The sequence below is a fragment of the Phacochoerus africanus genome, chromosome 1 (genome assembly GCF_016906955.1).
Source record: "Phacochoerus africanus isolate WHEZ1 chromosome 1, ROS_Pafr_v1, whole genome shotgun sequence".
NCBI classification, from domain to species: Eukaryota; Metazoa; Chordata; class Mammalia; order Artiodactyla; family Suidae; genus Phacochoerus; species Phacochoerus africanus.
This window is the reverse complement of record NC_062544.1, coordinates 84,656,653-84,684,154: the sequence shown is the minus strand read 5'-3', so window position 1 is coordinate 84,684,154 and position 27,502 is coordinate 84,656,653. Positions and strand designations below refer to the sequence as shown.

The 27,502-nt window shown below is 43.1% G+C and overlaps 2 protein-coding genes across 7 annotated transcripts in view; one reads left to right on the top strand and one right to left on the bottom strand.

Moving 5' to 3' along the window:
* Positions 1 to 23,826, top strand: part of TBC1D5 (TBC1 domain family member 5) — a 537,689-nt gene extending 513,863 nt beyond the window's left edge. For all 4 annotated transcript variants that reach the window (XM_047768951.1, XM_047768932.1, XM_047768961.1 and 1 more), the window contains 3 exons: positions 15,431 to 15,510; positions 16,304 to 16,438; positions 18,480 to 23,826. In XM_047768951.1, the coding sequence (XP_047624907.1) occupies positions 15,431 to 15,510; positions 16,304 to 16,438; positions 18,480 to 18,761 (497 nt within the window). In that variant the 3' untranslated portion in view covers positions 18,762 to 23,826. The remainder of the gene's footprint in view (positions 1 to 15,430; positions 15,511 to 16,303; positions 16,439 to 18,479) is intronic.
* PLCL2 (phospholipase C like 2) overlaps positions 20,959 to 27,502 on the bottom strand; it is a 214,846-nt gene continuing 208,302 nt past the window's right edge. For 2 of the 3 annotated variants that reach the window (XM_047768889.1, XM_047768901.1), the window contains exon 6: positions 20,959 to 21,804. In XM_047768889.1, coding sequence (XP_047624845.1) covers positions 21,625 to 21,804 — 180 coding nt within the window. In that variant the 3' untranslated portion in view covers positions 20,959 to 21,624. The remainder of the gene's footprint in view (positions 21,805 to 27,502) is intronic. The other variant, XM_047768911.1, reaches the window with a different exon arrangement.

The following is a 27,502-nucleotide window of genomic DNA, read 5'->3' as shown; positions in this document are numbered from 1 at the left end:
TTTTACATAGTGTGTATATATGTTCATCCTCAAATCCTAATTTATTGCTTCCCTGTCCGTTTCCCCTTCAGCAACCATTGGTTTGTTTTCTAAATCTGTGAATCTGTTTCTGTTTTGTAAGTAAGTTCATTTGTGTCATTTTTTTTTTTTAAGGTTCCACATTTATCCTTTATGTGTGGCTGTTTAGTTTTCCCAGCACTGCATGTTTAAGAGACTGGCCTTTCTTTGTTATATTCTTTCTTCCTTTGTCATAGATTAATTGATCATAGGTACATATGTTTGTTTATAGGCTTTCTATCCTCTTCCATTGTTTTTGTGCCAGTACCATACTGTTTTGTGACTGTAGCTTTGTGGTATAGTCTGAAGTCAGGGAGTCTGATTCCTCCAACCCTGTTTTTCTTTCTCAGGATTGCTTTGGCTATTTGAGGTCTTTTCTGTTTACATACAAATTTTAAAATATTTTTTTAATTATGTGAAAAATGCTATTGGTAATTTGATAGGGATTGTATTGAAGCTGTAGATTGCCTTGGGAAGTATAAGAATGTTGATTCTTCCAATCCAAGAACACGGTACACCTTTCCATCTGTTTGTGTCATTTTTAATTTCTTTCATCAGCATCTTATAGTTTCCAGAGTGTGGGTCTTTTACCTCCTTAGATAGGTTTATTCCTAGGTATTTTATTCTCTTTCTCTTTTTTTAATGGCCACAATTGTGACACATATAAGTTCCCAGGCCAGGAATTGAATCCAAGCTGCAGCCACAACCTCTACCACAGCGGCAATAACACCAGATCCTTTAACCCCCTGCACTGGGCCAGGGGTAGCACCTGCTCCTCCACAGCAACCTGAACTGATGCAGTCAGATTCTTAACCCACTATGTCACAGCAGGAACTCAGATTTTATTCTCTTTGCTGCATTGGTAAATAGAATTGTTTCTGTAATTTCTCTTTCTGATCTTTCATTGTTGGTGTATAGAAATACAAGATTTTTTTGTATTAATTTTGTATCCTACATCTTTACAGAATTCATAAATGAACTGTAATGGTTTTCTGGTAGCATCTTTAGGATTTTCTGTGTATAGTATCATGTTATCTGCAAACAGTGATAGTTTTGCCTCTTCCTTTCTAATTTGGATTCCTTTTATTTCTTTTTCTTCTCTGATTGCCCTGGGTAGGACTTCCAAAACTATGTTGAATAAGAGTGATGAGAGTGGACATCTTTGTCTTGTTCCTGCATTTCCTGAGGAAATGCTTTCATATTTTCATCATTGAGAATGATGTTAGCTGTGGTTTTGTCATATATAACCTTTATTATGTTGAGGTAGGTTCCCTCTGTGCCCACTTTCTGGAAAGTTTTTATCATAAATGGGTGTTGACTTTTGTCAAAGCTTTTTCTGCATCTATTGAGATGATCATATGGTTTTTATCCTTCAATTTGTTTTTTTTTGTTTTTTTTTTTTGTCTTTTTGCTATTTCTTGGGCCGCTCCCGCGGCATATGGAGGTTCCCAGGCTAGGGGTCTAATCGGAGCTGTAGCCACCAGCCTACGCCAGAGTCACAGCAACACGGGATCCGAGCCGCGTCTGCAACCTACACCACAGCTCACGGCAACGCCGGATCGTTAACCCACTGAGCAAGGGCAGGGATCGAACCCGCAACCTCATTGTTCCTAGTCGGATTCGTTTAACCACTGCGCCACGACGGGAACTCCTTCAATTTGTTTATTTGGTATATCAACAAATATTTGTAAATATTGAAGCATCCTTGCATCCCTGGGATCAATCCCAGTTGATCATGGTGTATGATCCTTTTATGTGTTGTTGGATTCAGTTTGATAGTAGTTTGTTGAGAATTTTTGTGTCTGTGTTCCTTACTGATATTGGCATATAATTCTCTTTTGTGTGTGTGTGTAGTGTCTTTGGTTTTGATATCTGGGTGATGGTGGCCTCATAAAGCTTGGGAGTGTTCCTTCCTCTGCAACTTTTTGGAAGAGTTTCAGAAGGATAGGCATTAACTCTTCTCTAAATGTTTGATAGAGTTTTCCTGTGAAACCATCTGGCCCTGGACTTTTGTTTGTTGGGAGTTGTTAAATCACTCTTTCAGTCTCAGTACTTGTGATTGATCTGTTCATGTTTTCTATTTCTTCCTTATTCTGTCTTGGAAGATTGTACTTTTCTAAAAATTTGTCCATTTCTTTTAGATTGTCCATTTCATTGGCTTATAGTTGCTTGTAGTAGTCTCTTATGATCCTTTGTATTTCTGTGGTGTCAGTTGTAACTTCTCCTTCTTCATTTCTTTGATTTGAACCCTCTCTTTTTTCCTGATGAGACTAACTAAAGGCTTATCAATTTTTTTTTCTTTTCAAAGAACCAGGCTTTAGTTTCATTGATTTTTTTTATTGTTTTCTTTATCTCTACCTCATTTTTTTCTACTCTGATTTTTATGATTTCTTTCCTTCTACTAACTCTGGGTTTTGTTTGTGGGGTTTTTTTTGTTTTTTTTGTTTGTTTGTTTGTTTGTTTGTTTTTTGTCTAGTTGCTTTAGGTGTCAGGTTAGTTTGTTTGAGATTTTTCTTGTTTCCTGAGGTAAGCTTGTATTGCTATAAAGCACTTATGCTGCATCCCATAGGTTTTGGATCATCATTTTCATTGTCATTTGTCTCTACATATTTTTTGATTTCCGCTTTGATTTCTTAAGTGATCCACTGGTTATTTAGTAGCATTATTTAGCCTCTACATATTTGTGGGGTTTTGTACAGGTTTTTTTTTTTTTCTTGTAATTCCTTCCTTCCTTCCTTCCTTCCTTCCTTCCTTCCTTCCTTCCTTCCTTCCTTCCTTCCTTCTTCTTTTTCAGCCACACCTGCGGCATATGGAAGTTCCCCAGGCCAGAGATTGAACCTGAGCCACAGCTGTGACCTAAGCAACAGCTGCAGCAATGCCAGTTCCATAACACACTGCTCCAGGCCTGGGATGGAACCTGTCCTGCCACAGCAACACCAGATCCTTAACCTACTGTGCCACAACAGGAACTCATGTAATTGATTTCTAATCTTGAAGCATTGTGGTCAGAAAAATTGCTTGATAGGATTTCAACTTTCTTAAATTTACTGAGGTTTGACTTGTTGCCCAGGATATGATCAATCCTGGAGAATGTTCTATGTACACTTAAGAAGAAAATGTACTCTGCTGCTTTCAAATGGGATGTTCTGTAAATATCAATTAAGTCTAGCTGGTCTATTGTGTCACTTAAGGCCTGTGTTTCCTTATTAATTTTCTGTCCATTGAGGTAAGTTGAGTGTTAAAGTGCCCCACTATCATTGTGTTACTGTCAGTTTCTCCTTTTACAGCAGTCGGCACTCGCCTTATATGGTGAGGTGCCCCTGCGTTGGGTGTGTGTATATTTATAATTGTCGTATATTCTTCTTGGATTGATTCCTTGATCATCATGTAGTGTCCTTCTTTGTTTCTTATAACCATCTTTATTTTAAAGTCTATTTTGTCTGATATAAGTTTTACTAGTCCAGTCTTCTTTTGATTTCCACTTGCGTGAAATACCTTCTTTCATCCTCTTACTTTCATTCTGTATGTGTCCCTAGATCTGAAGTGGGTCTCTTGTAGACAGTGTATATATGGGTCTTATTTTTGTGTCCATTCAGCCTGTCTTTGTCTTTTGGTTGAACATTTAATCCATTTGCATTTAAGATACTTATTGATATGTGTGTTCTTATTTCCATTTTGTTAATTGTTTTAGATTTGTTTTATAGGTCTTTTTTCTTACCTTCCTCTTTTGTTCTCTTCTCTTGTGATTTAATAACTATCTTTAGTGCTGTGTTCGGATTGCCTTTTGTGTGTGTAGCTATTGTTTTTTGTTTTGCAGTTCCCAAGAGATTTTGATATAGCAGTCTGCCTATGTATACGCAAGGTTGCTTAAGTTTCTGGTCCTTAATGCCACATGTGTTTCCAATATCATGCATTTGTACTCTCTTATGATTTGTTATTGTACTTGTGTGTGGATGATTTCCTACCTTTACTCTATGTTTGCCTTTACTGGTGAGCTTTTCCATTCATACTTTTCTTGTTTCTAGTTGTAGCCTTTTCTTTTCCACCTAGAAAGATTCCTTTTTCATTTGCTGTAAAGCTGGTTTATTGGTGCTGAAATCTCTTAGCTTTTATTGTCTCTTAAGCTTTTGATTTCTCCATCAAATCAGAATGAGAGCCTCAATGAGTAGTGCATTCTTCCTTGTAGGTTTTTTCCTTTCATCACTTTAAATGTTTCATGCCACTCCCTTGTGCCCTACAGAGTTTCTTTTCCCTTACTGCTTTTAATATTTTCTCTTTGTCTTTAATTTTTGTTAATTTGATGAATGTATGTCTTGGTGTGTTCCTCCTTGGGTATTATCCTGTATGGGACTCTGCGCTTCCTGGACTTGGGTGACTTTCCTTTCATTTTCTCAGGCCCTTTCTCTTCTCCTCCTAGGCTTTCCCCTTAACTCTTAACTGTCCTTTCTCATGGACAGTCCTGGGAGACTCATCCAGCCCATGACCCTTAAGCTGGGTAGTGCCTGGTTTGGGGCCCCACATCTAGGTATTGGAAGAGCTTGGAACAGTACCACACTTCCCAACACCTTATTGAATATTCCTCAGATGATGCAAAAAGATGCTGGAATTTTGGATATACTAGTCCTCAGATTAGGTGTGTTTTCTCTTTGTCCAAACTGAGTGGTGTGTCTGCTCTCCTTGAGTGTATCTCCACAGGCTCTCAAGGGGCCATGAGAACTGCCTCAGATACTGATTCAGGGACTTACTGCTCTGTACCCTTTTCTCTTTTTTTGTACTTTTTTTCTATTGTGAATTATTTTCAGTAAGTTCCTTTCATTTCAAGAGAATTCCATATCAGCCTATGTTTTCATCAGACATGCAGTAATGTCTTAAAATGTCAAGTACATTTCAAGGTTATTTTTGTAACAGATGGAACAAATCTGGAGAAAAGATCTCAATAAAAATTACATAATGGCATTTGTTTAAGTGATCCTTTAATTATAGAGGTAATAAAATTGACTGCTTAGCAGTTCTTTCCTTATGGTTCTGGAACCCAGAACTGAAAGAGTATTTGTTTTATCAAAACTCTACCAAAATTCTCATTTCATTACCTCCACATAATTGAGCTATAGGAATTCAAAGATTTAAAGACAGGAATTGAAAATTTGTGTTTTATTAAATTTAAACTTTTATCAACTTGAGAAGACTTTTTTATGTGTTCATTTTTTTCTCTTGCTGTAGTTACTCCCCCCATCAACCCCCATCATCCTGACACAAAACTAATGACAGCATGAACCTCTGTGGCTGAATCAGGCTATTCTTAGGTTTGCTGTTGTTCACACATAATTGCACGTGGGTGTGCTGCCTGCACTGTTCTGATCTATGAGCAGCTGGGCTGAGTATGCACTGCTCACCCTGCCTGCTCCCAGGGGAGGAGTTTCCCTTCATGTGTGTGACATTTACACTAGTTTCTGGCAGCTTGCCCTTTCACTGGTGGTTTATACAAACAACAGAAGGGTTAAATGCAATGAATTAAGGGAAATTTGGTTTACTGTGATCCTGTTGAGAATACCGTAGCCCATGGCACCTTAGAGTCTTGAAGATGTGGGGCTGCAGGCCATCTCAGCTGTTCTTCATTTCACAGATGAGGAAACTGAGGCCCAGGAATGATGAATGACAAACAGCTCACTGGCACCCAAGGCCTAGACCCCATTACAGACCTTGGCTTCTCTTCCACTGATGCTTCTGCTGAAGCTACACTCACATCAGTAGCTGGATTTCAGATCTGCTGTTTTATTGCATACTTCGTTACTGATTTTGTACTTGTCATAATATTTATGCACAAATTAGCTTAAGAGGAGGCCATTTTTGAAAATCAGTTTGTATGCCTTTGCAAGAACTTTATGAATCTGATTTTCTGATGTTTATAAAGACAACGTTTAATAGATGTCTTTGGAGATGTTCAATAGGCAATTAACTAATGACATTTGAAAAAAAAAAAAAAGAGAAGGAAAATATGATCACCAGGCAGCTTTCTTTCTGTCAACCACATGGTGATAAAAGCTTTTTGTAATTATTTCAAGAATTTGAAAACTGAATTTAATTGTGGGTAGCATAGTCCTATGCAGAAGGATAAAATATACCTCACCTGAGGATCTTGTTAAAAAATACAGATTCTGATTCAGCGGGTCTTGAACTGGGGCCTAAAAAGTTCTCCATTTCTTTTTTTTTTTTTTTGTCTTTTGTCTTTTGTCTTTTGTTGTTGTTGTTGCTATTTCTTGGGCCGCTCCCGCGGCATATGGAGGTTCCCAGGCTAGGGGTTGAATCGGAGCTGTAGCCACCGGCCTACACCAGAGCCACAGCAACACGGCATCCGAGCTGCGTCTGCAGCCTACACCACAGCTCACGGCAACGCCGGATCGTTACCCCACTGAGCAAGGGCAGGGACCGAACCAGCAACCTCATGGTTCCTAGTCAGATTCGTTAACCACTGCGCCACGACGGGAACTCGAAGTTCTCCATTTCTAATAGCAGGGGACCTGGTCATCCTGGCCTATGATACACTTCAAGGAGAAAGAGAACTTAAAATTATTTGGACAAAATTCTGTTAATGTATTCATTACATTAATGCTATTAATGCATTCATAACTCCAAACTTCAGGCAGCTAACTGTGGGTGGAGAGCTCACAAGCTCCCCTGGCATTCTGAGGTAGCTTTCAACACCTGAAGTTCAGTGCTCTTCTCAGCCTCTTTCTAGCCTTGCCCTCTCCTAGTAGAAGGCATTTCCCTCCCCAGTTTTATTACCAGAAGCCTTGGAAGCATCTTCCTTGGACCAATCCCGTACATATTTAGAAAAACATAGCAAACTGTAAAACATCTTATCTTTTCCTGGTCTTAGATAACACATCCCTGATCACATGGCCTCAACAAAGATCTTTTGGCTCTCTTGTTTAAATATAATTCTCAATCCTTAATCTTTCTTAAACTGACTGCATAATCTGTTCTTCTCCCTCTGTACCAGGCTGCCACTCCACATCCCACAACTCTGGCCTCTCCAACTAAAGACCAGGAGGCAAAACACTTGTCTGCCCCATCCTCTACCCCATCCCCCCACCTCAGTAGAAAAGGGCTTGGTGTCAATAGCTTGAAGGCTTAAGGACTTTGTGCCACCACAAGCATCTCCTGCTAAGCCTGAGAGCTTGTTAGTGAGGGAAGGCAGAGCCTGAGATAAGGAGGGCTAATGTTCATTGTCATGGCCATGTTTAAATCCCAGCTGAAGAGTGCTACCTAACTGTCACCAGATCCTCAGGTCAGCAAAACCTTATGGCCTGAAATTCACAAAGAGTGTATCCATCTTAATCCCAGTTCTGAGGGGCTTAGTTGACTAAACGATGTAATTTTAGACTATCGTAGCCAAACTTATTTTTTTATATTGAAATATAGTTGGTTAACAATGTTGTATTAATTTCTGCTGTACAACAAAGTGATTCAGTATATATATTTTATTCAGTATACATGTTCATTCTTTTTTATATTCTTTTTCACTATGGCTTATTAAAGGATGCTGACTAGTTCCCTTTGCTTTACAGTACCTTGTTTATCCCTTGTACATGTAATAGTTTGCATCTGCTAATCCCAAACTCTCAATCCTCCCCTCTCCCACCGTCTTCCCCTTAGCATCCATAAATCTGTTCTCTATGGCTGTGAGTCTGTTTCTGTTTTGTAGGTAAGTTCATTTGTGTTATATTTTAGATTCCACATATAAGTGATACCATATGGTATTTGTCTTTCCCTCTCTGGTTTACTTCATTCAGTATGATAATGTCTAGGTCCATCCATTTGTTGCTACGAATGGCATTATTTCATTCTTTTTTATGACTAAGTACTATTCCATTGTGTAATATACCACATCTTCTTTGTCCATTCATTTGTCCCTGGATATTTAGGTTGCTTCCATGTCATGAATCTTAGCCAAACTTCTGTCTCATTGCTCACAAATGAGACTGCATGGTGACAAAACCCAAGAATATTTCCTATTGGTGAGGTCCCAGCAGTGTTTCTGCTTTTATTTAGAACTACATATTCTTGCATAGACATCTAACTGTTACTGGAGCTTAGAAACCTTTTGAGTTGCAAAATATATAGAGTCTCCTCTTCTGGTTGACCTGAAGGTGGTAGCCAAATGATGAACAGGATAGATTTTACCCTGAGGAGACTTTGGCTGGCAGGGAGGTAAATCCTAAGAGAAGGATCCAGAAATGGTTGAGATCAGTACAGATTTGGAACTCTTTGTTGAGACACTCAGTTCATTTATGAGAACTATTTATTGTCCTGAAGACTAATCTTAAGTACAGTATACATATTCTCCCAGTCTTCCCCTGGACTTTCCTAAGCATTGCTCCTTTCCCAGTTTAGGATCTTCGGCCATTCTAGCAGCTGGATGCAAAGTAAGACCCTTGTGTGATTTGCTTTTTGCTTTTTAAGAAAATACCGAGCTTGATGCATTTGATTCAGTCGTTGGCTCCCTACAGACCGTACTTCCCTTCGCCTGCCTCTTCCACTTCTCAGGCCAGGGTCTGCTTGATCTGGTTACTGCCCCTTAATTCTTTGACTGAGAAGCATCTCACCTACATCTGTTCCTCAGAAGATGAAAATCAGCCCTAATGCTGACTCTGGTCACTCGGCCAATATTTCCTAGGTACCTGCTCTCTGATGTGAAGATAGGTTTGGGGGTGGGGTGAAGTGGAGGAGCGCTTTTAAAAATGAGCTCAGTGTATACAGAAGAGGTGAGCAAAACTTTAGAGTAGGGAGAGGGAGCAGCAGGAACTCTGCCACATTTGAAATGCCTAAAGTGACACGTGGCTTCACAGGATGCAAACCAAGGTCCTCCCAGGGCACCAATGATCCCAGAAACATTGGCAGGGATGATAGATTCTAGAGTCGTGGGGACATAGTGAACAGACACCACATTTGGAACCAAAAGACCTGGTGTTCGGGACTCGCATGCAGAACCATGCACTTCCAGGAACCTTTAGTCTTTGAGCTGCATCTCTGAATGACAAGAGTAAAAGATAAAACAGGAGAGAGTCCAACAAGCAGGTGCTTGCAGAGGGAAGACCATGATGTTCAAATAGGGTTAAGGTGGGCTTTGAAGCAAAGGAGAATAGTAGTAGCAGTGTTAAAAGGATAGTAGAAGCCTTTCTGATTGGGAAGTGGCATTTGCAGGGACACCCAGAAATATATGCCATGGATTAAAGGATGAATCTGACACCTGCAGTCTTCTCCTAAACCTACCTTCTCCTAAGACCTGGACAACTAAGGCACACCCTGTGGGAGCAGACATCCCTTTGCTCATGGGCCAGCCCAAGCTGATAGTGACAAAGTACAGGTCTGCCCTCCTCCTTGACTAATGGTCACTTCTTAAACCACCATCACCCTCAGCACACATGTGACCCTGGGGCAACTCTACATATGCCCCCTCAATTTTGTAACAGCCTGTGTATTTCCTCTGGGACAGTCCCTTATACAAAGCTGTCAGAGGTTAGGGTGACTAAATCTCTATCAGAGAGGAAGGAGAGAAACTCTGAGAGAAGAATCTACTTAATCTGTGTATTTAAAGAACTGGAGAAGGAAAAAAAAAAATACCAAGCAATGCCAGTTATAGTCTAGATAGTCTGCTAAAAGTGAACCACTGATCATCTCATCTAACCTCCGAGACAGGTGTCACCTACATCTTGCTGATGGTTTAATGACACACAAACCCATCAGTATCTCAGCCCAAGGTCATCAGAGTCCAGGCTGTGTGATGCCAGTGCCAGGGCTCTGGGAAGGTTTGAGGCAAACAACTCAGCAGTCTGTCCTGCGTATAGGTGACTAACTGTTGCTGGCTGACCTCACCAAGGTCAGTTCCATGACCAGATAAAGGGCACAGGCCTCTCAGGGCAGTGGAGTCAGTGCCAGGATCCCATAATATGCCTCTTTGTATCTCCAGCCCTCCCATCAGTGCATATGCATCACTGTGTGGTCAGGTGGGCTCAGGAGTCCAGCCGATCTGGAACCAGATTCTTGCTCTGTCCACTCATAAGACCTCAGATAACAGACCTGGTACTCGTGAGCCTGGCTCCCTTTCCTATGATAGGATGATGGCCTTCATCTCATAAGGTTGTTGGGGCAGCAGGGGAGGGAGGGAGGGCGGCCATGTGGTAATGGAAGTCCCAGTGCTGAGCTTCCACAGTGCGCTGGGTGTCTTGCTGTTTATACTTCAGAGGAATCCTAGGAGGAGGGGTCTGTTGTCCCTTAGGCACACAGAGGCAAAATGACTTGCCAGTTCCATCTCCACTGTGGGTAGATGCTGGTTCTGCTTTTGTCCATTTCCCTACCCTTATTACACATATATTTATATACATTTTTATTTATATACACATATATTTATGTACAGGCTTGTGTCCGCAACATACAGAAATTCTCAGGCCAGAGATTGAACCTTTGCCATAGCAGTGACCTGAGTTACAGCAGCAACACCACCAGCTCCTTAACCCACTAGACTGCTAGGGAACTCCCATTTCTCTACCCTTCTTAATGAATATAGGTTTATGTTACCTTTGTCCCCACCATTTAGTTGCAAACACTTTTTATCGTAGCATTGAAGAGAAAGAGAATTTTAAGAAATTGAAGAAGTAGTTTGTGTGCCATTTCCATTATCCTTAGAGTTGAGAAACCTATTCCTGTGGCACTGACATTTCATTAAAAGTAGAGGAGTCACCACAGGATTGTATGATGAGATGTTTGTGTGATTTCCACAGAAGTGGTTAGTTGTATGAGGTTTTCCCCTTTTGTTCCAGTGCCCCAACATTTATAATCCATAATGCTGAAATAGAAGGAGATGTAGAAGAACATAATCTTCCTTCTACACAGAAACAAATAGAACCACATACCATAATTTATTCTGCCTCTTACTATAAAGAAAAATGTGCATTACATGGGAAATTTAAACATTTCACATTTCTGCCTTTAATATTTTAAGGTATGAAAAGACATGTTTTTCTATTTTTACTTGCAGATGCAACTTACTTAAAGCAGTGGATTTGCGACTGAGAAGTTATCTGTTAGTCAAATGTTTGTAAATACTACCTTAAGTCAATATCTAATGGCACTGCCTAGGCAACGATTTATACAGTCAGTACTTTGTTAAATGAAAATTCTTGGGGTTCCCATTGTGGCTCAGCCGGTTAAGAACCTGACATAGTGTCCGTGAGGATGCCGGTTCAATCCTTGACCTCACTCAGTGGTTTAAGGAACCAGCGTTATCACAGATGTGGCTCAGATCCATGTGGCTGTGGTGTAGGCTGGCAGCTGCAGCTCTGATTCAGCCCCTAACCTGGGCCCATATGCCACATGTGCAGCCATAAAAAGAAAAAATAAAAATTATTGTGTCCAAGACATTTAGCAGCCTCTGAAGGTGCCTTCTTGTTTTGATTTGGATTTCTGTACTCTGAATTTCTTAAAGTGTGGCGGACAGCTTAGATGATTATAGCAGAGGATTTATCCTTAAAATAAAGTGAACATTTTATGTATATGTGGATTTTCAGAAGAGAAGGTCCTGGTCTTCATCATATTCTAAAAGGTGAGCTTTGCTCTAATCCACAAAACGGGGCTGGAGAATTGTTGAGTGAGGGGATAGTGCTGATGACACGAGGACTCTGGGCTCTTGCCCTTCTGGGTGTGTCCTTGGCCTTGATCCCCTTTTGTTAGAGGGAGCTATGCTTTTCATCCTGTGTAATAGGTGGGCAATCTGGCTGCTCTGCTGGGCTGAATAGTGGGCACCCCCCCACACACCGTTCATGTTCACCCAGAATCTGTGAATGTGACCTTATTTGGAAATAGGGTCTTGACAGATGTCATGAAGTTGAGAAGAAGCCAGAGGAGGCAGAAAAGAACACTTCCCTAGAAGCTGCAGGAAGTGTGGCCCCACCAACACCTTGGCTTTGACTTAGCACCTCCAGAGCGAGAATAAATTCTATTGTTTTAAACCACCTAGTTTGTATTACTTTGAAACTCATACAGCTGCTAGCCACACAAAACCCCCAAAAGAGTAGAATAGCCACAAGTGGCCTTTCTCCCCTCCCCTCAAATCAAAGCAGACTGGGCAGGCCCTGTGAGCAGGTGTGCTGCCCAGTGCCCTTGGCCCTGAGCCTCATTTACATGCTTGTAAGGGGGCCCAGGGGCTCCACCAGCCTTTCAGGCAGCACAGGTGGGGAGAGTGAAGGCCCAGAAGGCACAGACTGAGTCAGCTTCCCAGAAGTTCCCTCCAGGCACTTCCCTTACCGCTCTTTGGCCACAGCTGTGTCACGTGGCCACCCTTGGTGCCAGGGAGGACACACAGCAAAATCTGAGACGTGTTGGTGAGGAGGGGGTGGTGGGTGGAGTTGGGGTTCCTGCCAGCAGCTCCACCACCTCTTTAGGCCTGCCGGGAAGATCTAGGCTGTGGCTGCCATGGTCTCAGCAACAGAGAGTGCAGAGGGGAGCGGCCTTTAGAAACAGGGAGCGGTATTCCCACTTGATCCTGAAGAACAAGAGGCGTCTCTCGTTCCCTCTTCCCAATGCACTGCTGCCCTCTGCCTCCCCAGTGCTCCCTTCCTAGCCTCCCCGAAGTATCACCCCCACCACGCTTGCGCACACAGACTTCTGGGAGGCTCCCAGCAAAGCAGGGCATCCAAGAGAGGGTGGCAAGGGCTTCTTAGTTCACGGTGCTTTCGGCCAACACGGCCAGTATGATTTAGTACAATCTCAGGTCTGCAGTGGGAGAGTAAATCTCCATACCCAAACTCAGGTGTGCAGAAGTGAAGCTTCTTGCTCTGAAGTTCCATTCCCACCAATGGCAGTGTGAGGCCTAAACTTGCCGGGTAAAGGCAACTCCATCTCTTCCAGGTTACCCATCTTATCTGGGCCAAGGCCCCCAGTTAGTGTACCCACTCTGCTTCTTCTCCCTGCCAGCATGGCGTCACGTGTCTGTCTCTCTGTTATTTGAGAAGGGCCTCTGAGTGCCCTCGCTGGCCTCTAAGGAAGGCTCTGTCCCTGAATATTTCTGGGCCTCTTTCCTCACTGAAACCATGGACTGCCCTGTCAGTCTGTAGCCAACGACCCTAAACGCCTTTGGTCTTTACTGCTGGTGACCATTGGGTCCCACCACTACCCTGGGGGCAGGAACCGGGCACTTTGGCCAAGACCTTTGGCTAGACTATCAAAGGGGCAGCAGGATATCCATATCCCATTTGGTTTCTGCAGATTGCCTCTTTTCCCGGCCCTTCTGATCTGCTGGGTCTGACCTCCAGGGCTTCCCTCCATTACTTTCTTGGACCTGAGAACCCTCTGCTTCCTGCACGAGTCCTGGTACTCCTGCACCCCCTGGCTGAACTTCCCCTCAGGGCCCTGGAGGCAGGAAGTCTGCCCCCCTAGCAGCTCAGGGGAGCGGGTTGGGGGGAGGGGTGCAGAACCACTGCCCTTCCAAACTGCCCAGGCAGCCCTACAGCCTCAGAGCTCTGCCTTCAAAGCCAAGCAGTCATAAAATCCCAGGCAACCTTTTCAGTCCTCCAAAAGACCCACAGAACTGTTTCTTGTCAATTTTCTGCAGTTGTTTGTCGTTAATGTCTTGTTGGGTGGATTTTGTGTTTTTTTATTGAGAGAGAACAAATTGTTACAGGCTTTTAAGGAAACCAAAAACATTCGCTCTCTAATTATATCTATTATTCCATCCCCATTCATCTTGCTTGCTTGTTTTCAAGCGGGCTTTTCTATTGGGCTTTTCTATTAGCCAGAAACTCCAGTCACGTCTTCCGAATAAATTAAAGCTTCTGTTTTTCTGCTGCAGTCTGTCAGAGGACTTTGTCACCTTGGTCTATAGATGTATTTAGTGTAAGATTCTGAGCAACTGTTGGGCCGGACTCATGTTGATAGTACCAGTCTTTGCCTAGCCCCTTGCTGGAAATATTTTTTGGAAATATTTAGAATGGCAGTGTTTTGAGGTGCAACTTCCAATGGTGTTTTTCCATGTTTGTTCAGTCAGTGTTTATGGCGCACCTGAAATGCACCAGCCATTCTGCTAAAGGCTGGGGGTATAGCCCTGCACAAGACCCTACTGGAGGCGATTGAGCAAATAAGCCAGCAATGCCTGTGCTAACATCAGATGTAACAGTGCTTATCGTCAGTGCAGCAGAACTGTTGCTGGGAGACCAGAGAATGGCTGGGGCCACTGGTGCAAGGCTGCTCGGAGGAGACCTCAGGGGAGCAGGAGTGGACCTGAGGGCAGCAGTCAGCAGGACTCTGGGCACAGATCCTCCAGGCCCTGGGCCGGGCCGGGTGCTGGCCCTGCCTCTCCCATCACCTGCGCTCTGTAGGGACAGGCATGGAGCGGAAGAGTCCTGAGCAGAGACTGGGACCACTCGGTTGAGTGAAGACCTAAGAACTCGGCGCGAGGTCTCATAAATAGGGTATTGTTAAGGCCTCAGGAAATAAGGAATCAGATGTTAATGGAGAATGAGCCTGCTTCTCAATTGGGTGCTCATATGGTATCTTTGTGTTTTAATTGTCCCTCCTCCCCCAACACTGCCCCCTCTGTAGTCTCAGGGAGAGGGCTTCCACACCTCATGCACTTCCCTGAGAATCCCCATCTCAGAAGCCAGTCACCAGGAGGGCCTGGTGCATCCCTGGGGGGTAGGGCGGGAGGGAGGCCCCAGGTCCCCTGCTCATTGAAGCTGTCGGTGGGCAGCTCAGCGAGATGTTGAGTCTGGTGGTCAGAGCTGGCAGGGCTGATCCCTCCAATCAGGACTGGATGAAGGCCTCGCCTGTGGATGCAAAGAAACAGCTCCTGTGAAGACCCTGGTTAAAGTCCTGCAGACTCCACAGGCCTTGTTGTCTGATGACAACCGTAGTGCCATGAGTTTATCCTTTTATTTTTACCAAGATGTTGAATTGACAACATGCTTTACTGTTTCAGTTCTTAAAGATGGGAGGACTTGGTCTTTAGAGAGAGGGATGACACCATCAAACCCTGAGAAGTATAGGAGTGAAGCCCAGCGGGAACACTTCCTCCCAGATGTTGGCTGAATGCTCCCTGCTGTTCACCACATCATAGGTCAGGAGGGGGTGCCCCAAGTAAGATGCATCTGTCACTCAGAGAACGCATTTGTGCCACCTTGAGGGAAGACTAAGTACCAGGCTCAGGGTCGTCTCTGTTCCACTCGGCACCTGTGCCATCTGCAGTTTGGCAGGGCATCCTTGGGAAGGGTTGCTGTGAAATTTGGCAGAAAAATTCCTAAGCATGTCTGAAGTTATGGTGTGGCAGCAGATAAGTTGTACTCAGAACATTAGTTATAAAATGTCATTCTTCTATTTTCAGTAAATATTCAAGATGTGATATTACAAGAAAATTTAGAAAAAGAAGATCAAATTCTGGTTTCCCTGGCAGGATTAAAGCAGGTATGTCCATTGATCTGACCTTGCATCCCACAGGCCACCGTTTTAGTGCCTGTTGGGGAGGGCCCCCAGGGCACAGGTACCGTGGCCCCACATTCCCTCCAGGCAGAGCCCCTCCTGACTGTCCACCTCCTTATGCCCCTTGGTCCTTCTAGCAATTATGTCTGACCAGCTTGCAGACCAAACTGTTTTCTCACATCCCACCATTGCCCCTTAGCAAACCCATTCTCTTTGCTCTTCATCGAAGCTGATGTGTGTCATCCAGCTTAAGTCCAGACATTCATAAGTAAACATACAAACATCCCGGGCACTCAGAGCATAAATAATCACCACCTACAGCAGGCCTCAGCCCCTTAAGGGCCACACTTGCCTATTCAACCCTCGAAGGACCAAATGGAACAGAAAAATGCCAATGAAGAGAGTTCAGGCATTTGCTGTTGGTCCGTGTTATTACCACTGGGGTGGACTTGCTCAAGCGCCAAGGACTGTTCCATGGAGCTGGATGTGTGGGCACGCGTGCTTCCTGCTTTAGGATTACCATCCAGAATGTGATACCATATCTGACCCTGTGAGAATCTGGCCATTCAGAATGTGAAATTTTCCTTGGTCATTCATATGTCAGTGGTTTTGATAGGGTTGAATTTTTGCTGTTATTTCTTTCTGAGGATAACCTATTCATATCCTCACTATGAAAGAATGTCAGTGAGCAGTCTTTCAGAGGTATTAGAGGTTTAGCTGACATTTCAAAACAAACTCATTCATCATTCTCATTTACTTTTTTCTTCTTTTAAAATAGATCAAAGACATTCTAAAAGGTTCCCTGCGTTTCAACCAAAGCCAGCTGGAAGCCGAGGAGAATGAGCAGATCACCATCTCCGATGACCACTACTGCTCCAGTGGCCAGGGCCATGTGCCTGGGGCCACCAAGCAGGTACAGGAGCTCTGATGAACACTGGACCTTAGCTTGACAGGGGCACATTCAAATATGAATAATAAAACCCCACCAAAGTTTCTTCACATGACCATGCGTGAAGTTCAACTATAAAATACAACTGACCCTAAGCCAGGGGTGCTGTGTGTACCTATGCAGGTTGTGTTCTCCAGTGCCCTGGGTGATGCCATTCCAGATAATTAGGCTAGTGTCTTCTGGAGTTGTGCAGTACACAACCTACACACCTGTATGCAGCAGCTCTGTGCCAGACTTCCTGCCAGTCCCATTGTGCAGCATTAGAAGGCCAGATCTCTGCCTCAGTTATTGGTCAGTTGCCTCCAGCTGAGGCCTCCATTCTGCTTTAGCACAAGAAGTACCATCCATGCTTTCCTAATGGTGTCTTGAGTATGTTTCACTTGCTAGTACCTTTTTTTGCCTCATGGGGAAGGACTTCTCAATGTCCATCCTCAAAGGCAAATAGGTCAGCAGATTGTTTTCTGTAAAGAGCCAGAGAATAAGTATTTTAGGATTTTCGGGCCACATAGGGTCTCTGTCACATATCTGTTTTTGTGTTTGGTGTGTTTGTTTATTCTTAAAACACCTTTAAAAATACATAAGCCATTCTCAGCTTGACAGCCACATAAAAATGAACCATAGGCCAGATTTGGCCCCTGAGCTGTGGTTTACCAACTTGAGCTCTCAGGTGTCAGTGTTGTGTAATTTATTCTAAAGTAGAATTAGTTAGAAGGGGTCTAAGAAATCCCTGCTTTGCTTTTTTTTTTTTTTTTTTTCTTTCTTTTTTCTTTCTCTCTTCCCCACACTCACAGCCTGTGGAAATTCCTGGCCCAGGGATTAAACCCATGCCACAGTCACAACCTGCATTACAGCTACAGCAACACCAGATCCCCAACCCACAAGGGAATATCCCTATTCATTTCAGTAGTAGGAACAGGCTCACCAGGCATTGTTTTCAGAATTCCTGTCCCAATCCAACCACGTTCCAGCTCCACCACGCTGCCTCCCTGTATGTTAGCTGATGGGACTAAACGTTTCTAATAATATTCTTCTTAAATGGCTTGCAAAATCCACATTAGTAACATTTCATCTAAGTTACTCAAAAACTAGCATCCAAATGCTTGTAAATTATTTCTTTATGTATTTTAACAAAGTAAAATGACATTTTAGAATCAGACTTTTTCAGTGTTGAGTACTTTTCCAGGAGAACCCTGTGTGGTTATTTCCATCCAGCTCTAAAAGGAAGTTTTCAGAGAGCATTTTGAGTCTGCATTTTTAAAACCATGTGAATGTAACATTAATACTGCCTGTTTAGATTAGTTCCTCCAAATTCCCCGTCCATGCATAAATGTTTGATTTTTAGTAATCATTTATTCATATATTATTGTGCCCAGGTTCACCCCCAAACCATTTTTAATTGACAATTTGATTTTAAAATTTAGCAAGCTGTTTTTTTAAGCTGAATGTGTAAAAATACTACAGAAAAAGACCTTTCAAAAAAGCTGGCAAATGTGGTAAATTTGAACCTTCTTGGTTATACTTTATAACTGTCATTCCTAGTTTTCATGCTTTTTATTTTTTAAATTGGAGTATAGTTGTCTTATAATATTGTGTTTCAGGTGTACAGCAAAGTAAATGGGTTATGCACATATATATCTATTCTTTTTCAGGTTCCTTTCCCGTGTAGGTTATTACAGAGTATTGAGTAGATTTCCCTGTGCCCTACAGTAGATCCTTGTTATTCACCTGTTTTAGACACAGTGGTGCGTGTATGTGAATCTTGTTTGTAGGAATCTACCTGTTGCCCCCACTGCCCCCACTGAACCTGTGTAGCCTCCAGAGGAGCAACCCCTGAGCTGGGGTGGGGAATGGTGGGTGCAGTGTGATAGGCCCTTGTTCCTGCAGGGTCGGGCTCCCTACTAGGGATGATAGTGGGAGGGGGGGCACCCCAGCCCGCAGGGACCTCACCCAGTCCCACTTTTGAACCGATTTCTTCCCTCTCCCCTGTGCTCTGCCTCCTGCGCAGACCCCTTCAGCAGCGCAGGGGCGCACAGAGAGAGGTGGCCCGGACGACTTCATCCTCGTCTCCAAGGATGACGACGGGGGCAGCACCAGGGCGCCCCCGCCCGGCCAAGCGCAGCCCCTACGACTCCTCAGGAGCTTGGCCCGCCCCGCCCTGGTTTTCTCAGACCCGCTGACTGGTCCGGCTTCGGCCCCCTCCAGCAACCCCAGTTCCAGCCCCGATGACGACAGCAGCGGCCACAGCAAGGACTCGGGCTTCACCATTGTGAGCCCCCTGGACCTCTGACCGCCGCCTGGCCAGCCCCGCAGCCCCGAGGAGATGCCTCTGAAACCCAGCCTCTTCCCAGCGTGCACGTGGCCTTGGGGCAGCCCTCGGAAGGTGCAGAGAGAAGCAGGGGGACATCAAGCACGGTGGGACCTTGCCTCAAAAGCAGACAGCTTGTCCCAGCCCCAGTAGCTCACCTCCACCCCTGCACCCCCCGCCGCTGCCCTGAGGTGACGCTGGGTAAAGACCCAGCGTCACACTCACGGTCAAAAAAGACCAAATCACAGCTAGAATCTCTTTCCCTCTGTCCTCTCCTCCCCAACTGAGAAGGTGTGGCCACTCCGACAGGTACATCTAGAAGAAGGAAAGAAGGGTTTCACATCTTCCCTCTCTCAGAGCATCAGGCATAGGAAAACTGATACCAAAAAAACATTCTCTCTGGAAATCTCGATCTCACCCTATTTCATTATTTCTCCCTTGGGAAGCCATACAGCACTGCCAGGAGCAACAGAATGGACGGGAACTTGTGGTTTCCAGGACTGAAACAAGCCTCACAGAAAATTGAAATGCTCTTTAGAAACAGGGTCTAAACTTAGGAAATCTATTTAGGTGTAACATGGTTCAGATTTTTTTTTTCATTTTACTAAAGAATTCATTTCCTAAAACCAGATCAACTCTGGCCATCCCTGCCCCTCCTTAAACAGTTGTATTTCACACTTTAGAATCTTCGAAGCCAGAAGATAAGGTCATTTAGCCATGTATTAGCCGTGAATGTACACCCTGACTCTGGTGTGACAGGATGGCGGAGCTCGCACAGAAGAGGATCTAGACTAGCAGGAGAAACATTGCGACTTTGGGACAACTCCCCAGCAAGCATGCTGTTCTTTTCCATCGCTTGGCTTATCTCTTTGAAGAAAGGGTCAAAAGAAGGCTGACCTCTTTAGAGGAAAGGTGGAGCAAACCCTGGGCTTTGTCACTCCCCACCCACCTGCCCCCAAAGACCTCAGGCAATGCATTTTATCGCTTTTGTCTGGGACTCTGCATCTGGGAGAGGATGCCTCAGACAGAACCACAGACCCCTTCAGCTCGAAAGTTTGCTGATTTTAACAGCCTGTATGAACCACAGCAAATGACATGTGCCTTGCTCTCAGCGTCATTTAAGTCACAGGTTAGATGATTAGTGCCTGCCGTTACTGTAAATGTAGCCATTTTTTTTGTTTCATATTTTTATTTTTTTGATTTCTGGATTTTCACTTTAAATTGAATATTGCTGTTTACTTGCCAGTGAAGTTCAAGGATTGCTAACAATAATCTAACTTACACATTATTTTATTTCTCAGACTATAAATCTACTTTTAATTCTTTACTATTTTCTTTTTTTTTTTTTTCCACATAGAGTTCTGAAATGAGCTAAGAGCCTAACTAAGCTCCCTGCTGGCTGCTGGCTGCTGGCAGCAGGAAACTGCACTATTATTCAAACAACAGAGGTTTAATTTTCTAAACAGAATGACACTGAACAAAGACCAGTGGAGATGCGCACCTTGATTAAAGTACATTATCAGCAAACAAATGACAAGAACTAGGCAAAGGAGTTGTGTTTTAAAAGGAGATTTCAGGGTCTTGGCAGAAGTAAATTCAATATATTAGCCTGAGCATCTAATAATGAGTCACCAAGTTATAGATGCCATCATAGTTAACTGGTTGACTTACCTGAATCACTGACAAGAAAATGGACAAATAAGAAAACAGTTAGTGAAGATCTAGGAAGCCTTTACTCTTCCAAAATTTGAGAGCAATTTGGTTTGGGAGAAGAAATAGACTGCAGTGTCCAGTATCAAAAATCATATGTTTCACCAATTTGGAAAAGAAAGTTTTGGAGGAAAGATTCAGCTGGCCGGAGGAGAGCTGCACCTGCTCCAGCCCCTCCACCTGCTGCCGGCTCACTGTCTGCACTACCTTAAGGCTCACTTTGCTTCGGCAGGAACCGACAACGCTGAGAAGGGGGAAGCAGTGTTGGTTGATTTACAAACAACAGCTGCCACTGGGTAAAGTCATGGCCACTGTATGTACCAAAAGCAAAATATCAAGCCAGGCAAGCAACTTACTTTTGACAAAGGGGTCCACCAAGTAACTGGCTCTTCTTAAGAGGAGAATATCTTGGACTGGAAATTTTCAAAGTTAAACCTTCAATTAAATGCACACACTGCTATTGGAGAAATATCATAAAACATCTTTTTAATGTGAACACTACTTCTTACAATGCAAAATTATGTACAGTGTGTTGCTTCCAGGTTGCTTTACATTGTCTACACGCTAGCTGGTGTTTCCAGCTGGGAGCCTTTGTCCAGCCACAGCGCCCTTGAACCCAACAGCTCTCTAAGTTCAGGGAGTCTGGCTACTTACAGTCTCCTCAGTAACCATGGCTCAGCAGGCACGCCCCCCCCCCCCCCAAATCATCTATGCCCCAGAGACCCCAGTGATCATACATAAGTAAAAGTTGTAGATTAGATTTTTCCCCAATAAATACTAATTAAACAGTACAATCCATCTTTAAGACATTGTTTTCAAACAGGAAAATGTCGTCTGTTTCTCAATGGAACTAGAGTGACTACTCCGTTGTTCACACTAGAACCGAGTTATGATGCTTTTGTATACAAATATAGCATATTTGGGCCAGGAATATAGTTTCTTGTTAAAGAGTTTATTTGCCTCCACACGCAGGGTTGCTACATACATTCACAGTTTTAAGAGACTGCAATAGCTATTCCAGTTGTGCTTTAAAATCTCCAATATTATTTTCATTAGTGAGTGCAAAGCAAATGTCCCATCTGACTACAGTTGGTCCTGGAGTTATAAACTCCATAATGATCTCTAGAGAGCTCCCTCATTCTCCAGTTTCATCATTTGCTTTTTCAGGTATGACTTCGAGGCTCCGGCGTGGCTTCTGAATGTCGGCATTTTCTGTGCCCGGTTTATTGAGCCCACAGGAAACAGCCGCATAGTGGATCTGCTTCAGGTTCTCCACAGTCTCATTCTTGGCATACTTCAAGAGATCCGCTTGTCCCTGTGATAAAACATGCAATTAAATAGTGTGATTACAATTTGACAACATAGGTCTTCCATTGACATAGAAATATTTCCATTCCGTAATAGAGGGCATATCTATTTATTATCAGCACTGCATCCAAATAGGTCAGTTTTAACAACAACAAAACAAGTTTGTTTTACCAGTCCGCAATACCAGACTCCAAGAGTGTGCTACCTTTTCAGTCCTTTCCATTTTCTGGGTACTTTATTTTTACACATATGGAATCAAGGAGACTATTCTTCTGTTGCCTTGTTTTTTTTCATCAGAAGTTATGTCTTGGCAGTATTTCCATGTCAGTATATGTAGATCTACCACAGGATGACAGGGTATGTTAAAGCAAAACTCTGCAGATGGTCTAGGATAATTAAGGTAGTAATATCAGAGTTCTTTATCTGGTAAATCCTGTGTTTCTTGTGTTCAGACCAGTCACCACGGCACCTTGAACAGACTAGGCCTTGGGCCATCCTCCAGAGGAGACTCAAAGGAACCTTACAGGCAGTGATCCCAAGGCCAAGGAGTGGCCAGACTTTACCCCCATCACTTTTACTTTGCTCTGTGCACCCACATCCACATGCCTGCCACGTCCTAGAGTTAGGACACCCAGTTGAGGGAAGAGCAAATCTGAGAGAAGGGAGGGTGTTCCTGGCAGCGTTCCTGTCCCATCCCTTCAGAAGAACAGAGGCTATGGAAAACGCTGCCACCCACCTACCTCCCAGGGTGCCTGGTTTTGGAGACGCCTACTAAACTGGCTTTGCAATGTGTTCAGCTGAGAGACTCAAACCCGCTCTGGATTCACACATTCCACTTCAAATTGTGTCACTTACTCTACTTGGTTTTCATCTTGAAAGATTTAAAACAACCTTACAGGTCAAAATACTTTAAGGTTCTTACGTAGATTCCTAAAATAACTTTTAAAGATATAGCTGAGGGCAGGGCTCCTGCCGAGAGTCCAGCATGATTTTCTTCCTCCCGGCGCCTCTGCCCACTGCTCACCTGGAGAGGGGACAGCCAGAAAGGAATGACCATCGGCAGATGCCAAACGCTATCTTCAACTCTTGGCCAATCACCAGACTTTCTGTCTGCCCACAAAAGATGTTCTAGTTTTTAATATATTAAAATATTTTTAATATTTATATTTCAAGGCACATCTGTTAGTGCTATGCAGTTTGTGAGTCCAAAATTAACAATCACAATTCATTTCTCTTATTTAGCTAAAACAATAAGGATTCTAGATTTGTTAATTTTTTCAAAGCTTTTCTTAAACTATCTCTTAGAGAAAAACAGTCACCTTCCTTCTGAAGTGAGTGATCAGTGTGGCCACAGGGACTCTGCCGCCCTCAGCCACAACTGTGCAGTGGCCATGTGGTTGAAAGCCAGAGATCAGCGGCCACCTGCTGTCCCCAGGGGCCTGTGGACACCTTTCTTCCTAGTTACACCCAGTGGAGAAAAGAGAAAGAAGAGGACACATACCACTTGGGGAGTCTGACAGAAGCCCAAAAGCATCAAATATTTTTGTTTTCATGCAAATAGGAATCTAAGTTACGAGTGTCTGGTTGGACCTCAGCATGTCTGGGGCCCACAAGGATTTCTGGGTTGTTCTGGGGCCAAAGTCCCCAATCCAACAGGGTTCACCTGGATGATGGGGAGCTGGGCTGCCTCCTGCTGCTTGGTTTGCTGTCCCCTCAGGAACACAGAGGAACAACCGATTTTAGGTGCCTTCACTAATATAATCAAGCATGACACTATAACAGGCCTTTCCCTCACATCCTCTGCTTTAGTTCCTCCCTGAAGTACTCAGATAACTTTATCTGATGAACATTTCCTGAGTTGTCTGACTAGTCAGAGAATTGTGCATGAGCCGATCACATACTCCGTGACACCCCACTTCCCTCACATGGCCTCTAAAAAGGCTTTGCTGAAACCCTTAGGGGAGTTTGGGGTTTGGGGGCACGAGCCACCCATCTCTTTGCAATAAATCTTCCTCTGCTCCAAACTTGACCTTTTGGTTTGTCTGGCCTCACTGTGCATTGGGCATACAGACTTGCAATCAGTAACAGTTTTGTCAAGCCAGCTAGGAGTCTGCCTGAAGCCACTCAACTCAGTTAGAGGCAGCCCCTTCCCTGAGTCTCAGCAGCTGCTGGACTCATTTTGTTCCAGGGAACTAGGAGGGACTGCCTCTGACAGGTGCTGTCTGCCCTGAGGCATGAGGCTATTTGGAGCCTAGAAAAGTCCAGAGCCATAGTCCACATTTGGTGTAACTTGGTGGTGAGTCATTCCGGCTTGCGCAGGCTGGAAATTCTCTCCACTCTTTTTGGGCTGCTTCCCTTGTGGGGAGTGAGCCACTCTGCATCTGTTGTTCAAGAGCTGAGCCAGTCTGTTTAGGGGCTTGTGTCTGGGAATGGAAGTCGAATTCTGGACAACACCTCCTCTGATTTTCTGTCTATGACTGTAGCCTGTTTGTGGTGTTTCTGTGTATATCATTCTGGGGTGCCCCATTCTCTTTCAAGACCCTGGCTGCTCTCGAGGCTTCCATCTGGAAATGGAATTTTGGATTACACCTCCTTTGATCCTTTGCTTGTGGGGCCATATATTTGTTGTTTCTATGTGGGTCAGTACTTGCTTTGGCCAGTTGAGATCTCTTTGGTGAAAGGGACTCAAGTGTGACAACAGCAGGGTATCCTTCCCTACTGCATTGGTTGCACCTGTGGCGATGCACTGGTTGAGATTTTCCCCTTTGGACTAGCCTTTGTCATTCTTTCAGCTTCCTCTCTGATGGGACCTTGGTTGGGAATCTCCCTTTTAGGGGCTCGGGAACCTGTGACCATGAGAGACTGATCTGAATTGTTTGCTTGATATTTGATAACACCAGCTGTGACTAATTAAGTATGAATGATCAGAACTCTGTTCCATCTTAGAATCCCCTGTGCTATTTTTGCAAAACTGGGAGATCTTTAGCTATGCTCCCATAAGTGAAAAAAATCATGTTTTTATTGTAACATTTTATGGCCTCAATACTTTTTCATATCTGGTGAACAATGGCCCCTAATGGCTCTGCTATTATATCAAAGTGGATATTTTGCAATTGGTTTTACCTTGAGAGAATGTGTGTATATCTATGTGAGTGTCTTGCTATCTGAGTCCAAATCCTGTTCTCTCATGTTCTGATTATGCTCCAAGTGAGGCATATGACTGTGAGAGATTGATATGTATTATTGTCTATTGATGTCATTTGTTTAAATAGAAGTGGGTATTTGGAAACTAGGGAGGGAAAATTCCCTGAAAATAGCCAAGATGGCTGGGTTTTATATAAGCAGTTAAGAGGAAGAATGTAGGAGTTCTTGTCGTGGCACAGAGGAAACTAGGAACTAGGAACCATGAGGTTGTAGGTTTGATCTCTGGCCTTGCTTAGTGGGTTAAAGGATCCGGTGTGAGCTGTGGTATAGGTTGCAGACATGACTTGGATCTGGCATTGCTGTGCCTCTGGCATAGGCTGGCAGCTGTAGCTTTGATTAGACCCCTAGCCTGGGAACTTCCATATGCTGTAGGTGCGGCCCTAAAAAGCAAAACAAACAAAGAAAAATGAATGTACATTTCTCTTCCTATGCCTTTGAGATGTGAATGATCTCTCCAAATATTTGGTAATGTGAAATTTTAGAGTTATACTAAATTAAGTTAAATGATAGAAGTTTCTTATAGTTGTTTCTAGATGGGAGAATTAAGGGGCAAAAGAATATTGATACAGAAAGTGAATGTTTATAGAAAAGGAACTCTGAGACAGGAGCTTTGTGCATGGTCAGGATTGGCTAAGTTTAGACTAAATTTAGTGTGAACTTTATTACTAAAAGTAAGCTGGTTTAAGACTAGCTCTGTTTTTCTTACTGTTAAAGAGGACATTTTTCTGGGATGCTACCTTTGATAACAGATTGTGTGAGTTTCTGTGCCTTTAAGTGATCTGTATTCACTTTTGAGATCTCTTTTCACTTTTGTCTCACAGTGACCTATGATCTTATTTGACCAAGTGTTTTGAAATTTTTTGACAAATTTCCCCCAAAAAGATTTTATTTAAAGTTCTTTTGACCTCCAGCTAACTTTGGGATGCTTTAGAGAATCCTTGAGGCATCTCAGAGAAAACTATTAAATTAACTAGGATTGGTTGGTATGCTAAATTACATAGGAAACAATGTCCAGTGAGTGATAATCCTCTTTATATGATATGGATGTTAGTAATATAGACATTCTAGAAATAATATAAATTTCTGAAATTGGGCTATGTCCTGGTATAATGTTAAAATTTTAGTTATTATCTTAGTTATCTTAAAATTATCTTGTATATCACAACAACTTGGTTAAGCCTGTCAAAAAACATTATAACCAGATCTCTAGCCTTGCCTCCCTAAGTCCTTTATCATTCACAGATAGTTAAGCTGATGCTTTGCTAAACTGCTTCATCTTCAAGAAGAGTCATAGAAAGGGCTTTTTGAGAAGTAGAGGTTTTTTATGACTTTTAAATCATAATGCAAACTAGGTAAGATATTTTAAAAGTCTAATGAAAACTCTGATTTCATAAAATTTTAGTAAAAAGGATTATTATATAGGATTGAGTAAAATGAATATAGTCATGGTTTCTTGGTTTTGTCTGAAATATTTCTTGGTTTTGTCTGGCTTTTCATCTGTGTTTTTCCAGATATAAGGATACCTTTCCCCTTAAGTTAATTATGTTTATAGCAAAAGTATACCTTTATAAACACAACTGAAACATTTATCTTTTCTCTCTACTTGATCCCTCCAAAGACTGGAAACTCTTAAATTCTCAGCAGCTTTATCAGGTAACTTAGGAAGGACACTTCCTAACAGGTGCAAAAACCTCGAGGTATTCTGGGGATCTCAAAAAACAAGAAATTCACCTAAACCTGTAAGGCAAAAAATCTATGACAAGCACTTGGCATGGCCCTTTCCTGGCCCTGAGAGGCCTTTTAAAATTTCAGTCTGAGACTCCTTATGAAAAATTCTAACACGGCCAATTTAAAGAAATCAATATGATCAGTTAACCAGACTCATCTGCAAACCAATCTTAATTTGACTGTATTTGATTTAAAATGAGGATAAGTTTAGAAAGAGGTTATGTTTCAGTGGATATCAAATTCTGATTCTGTTAATTGAGGTTTGTCTTTACTGTCTAACACTCACCTCCCAGACAGTTCCTTGTTATCATGCTACATAACCGTAAAGTTTAATTGAATTATTAAGAAGGACACTTAAGTTTCTGAGGCTCACTCACCCCAGCAGTCTACCTTTGGATAAATATCAGATGCCCCTTACCTGCAGCTAGGGATTATACATACTGGAAACAGCTTTGCTAAAATATGTCGAGAGACCAATTTACCTTGAGATAAGGCCTGGCCAGTTGCACTGCTTCAGATCAGAATGGCTCCCAGAAGCTGGCTTAAATTAAGCAAGCCCCTTTGAGATACTGTATGGTAGGCCATTCCAGATGTCTGCCCAGGCAGGAGGATCTATAAAAGCTCTGAAAGATCTAGCTGTTGCAAATTATGTTAAACCTCTGGGCACTGTACTATCTTCTGTTCATGAGTTTGCCTCCAACAAGTCTGCTTACCCAACTGAAGTAGCCTTACATCCTTTCTGGCCTGGAGACTGAGTCTTCCTTAAAAGCCTG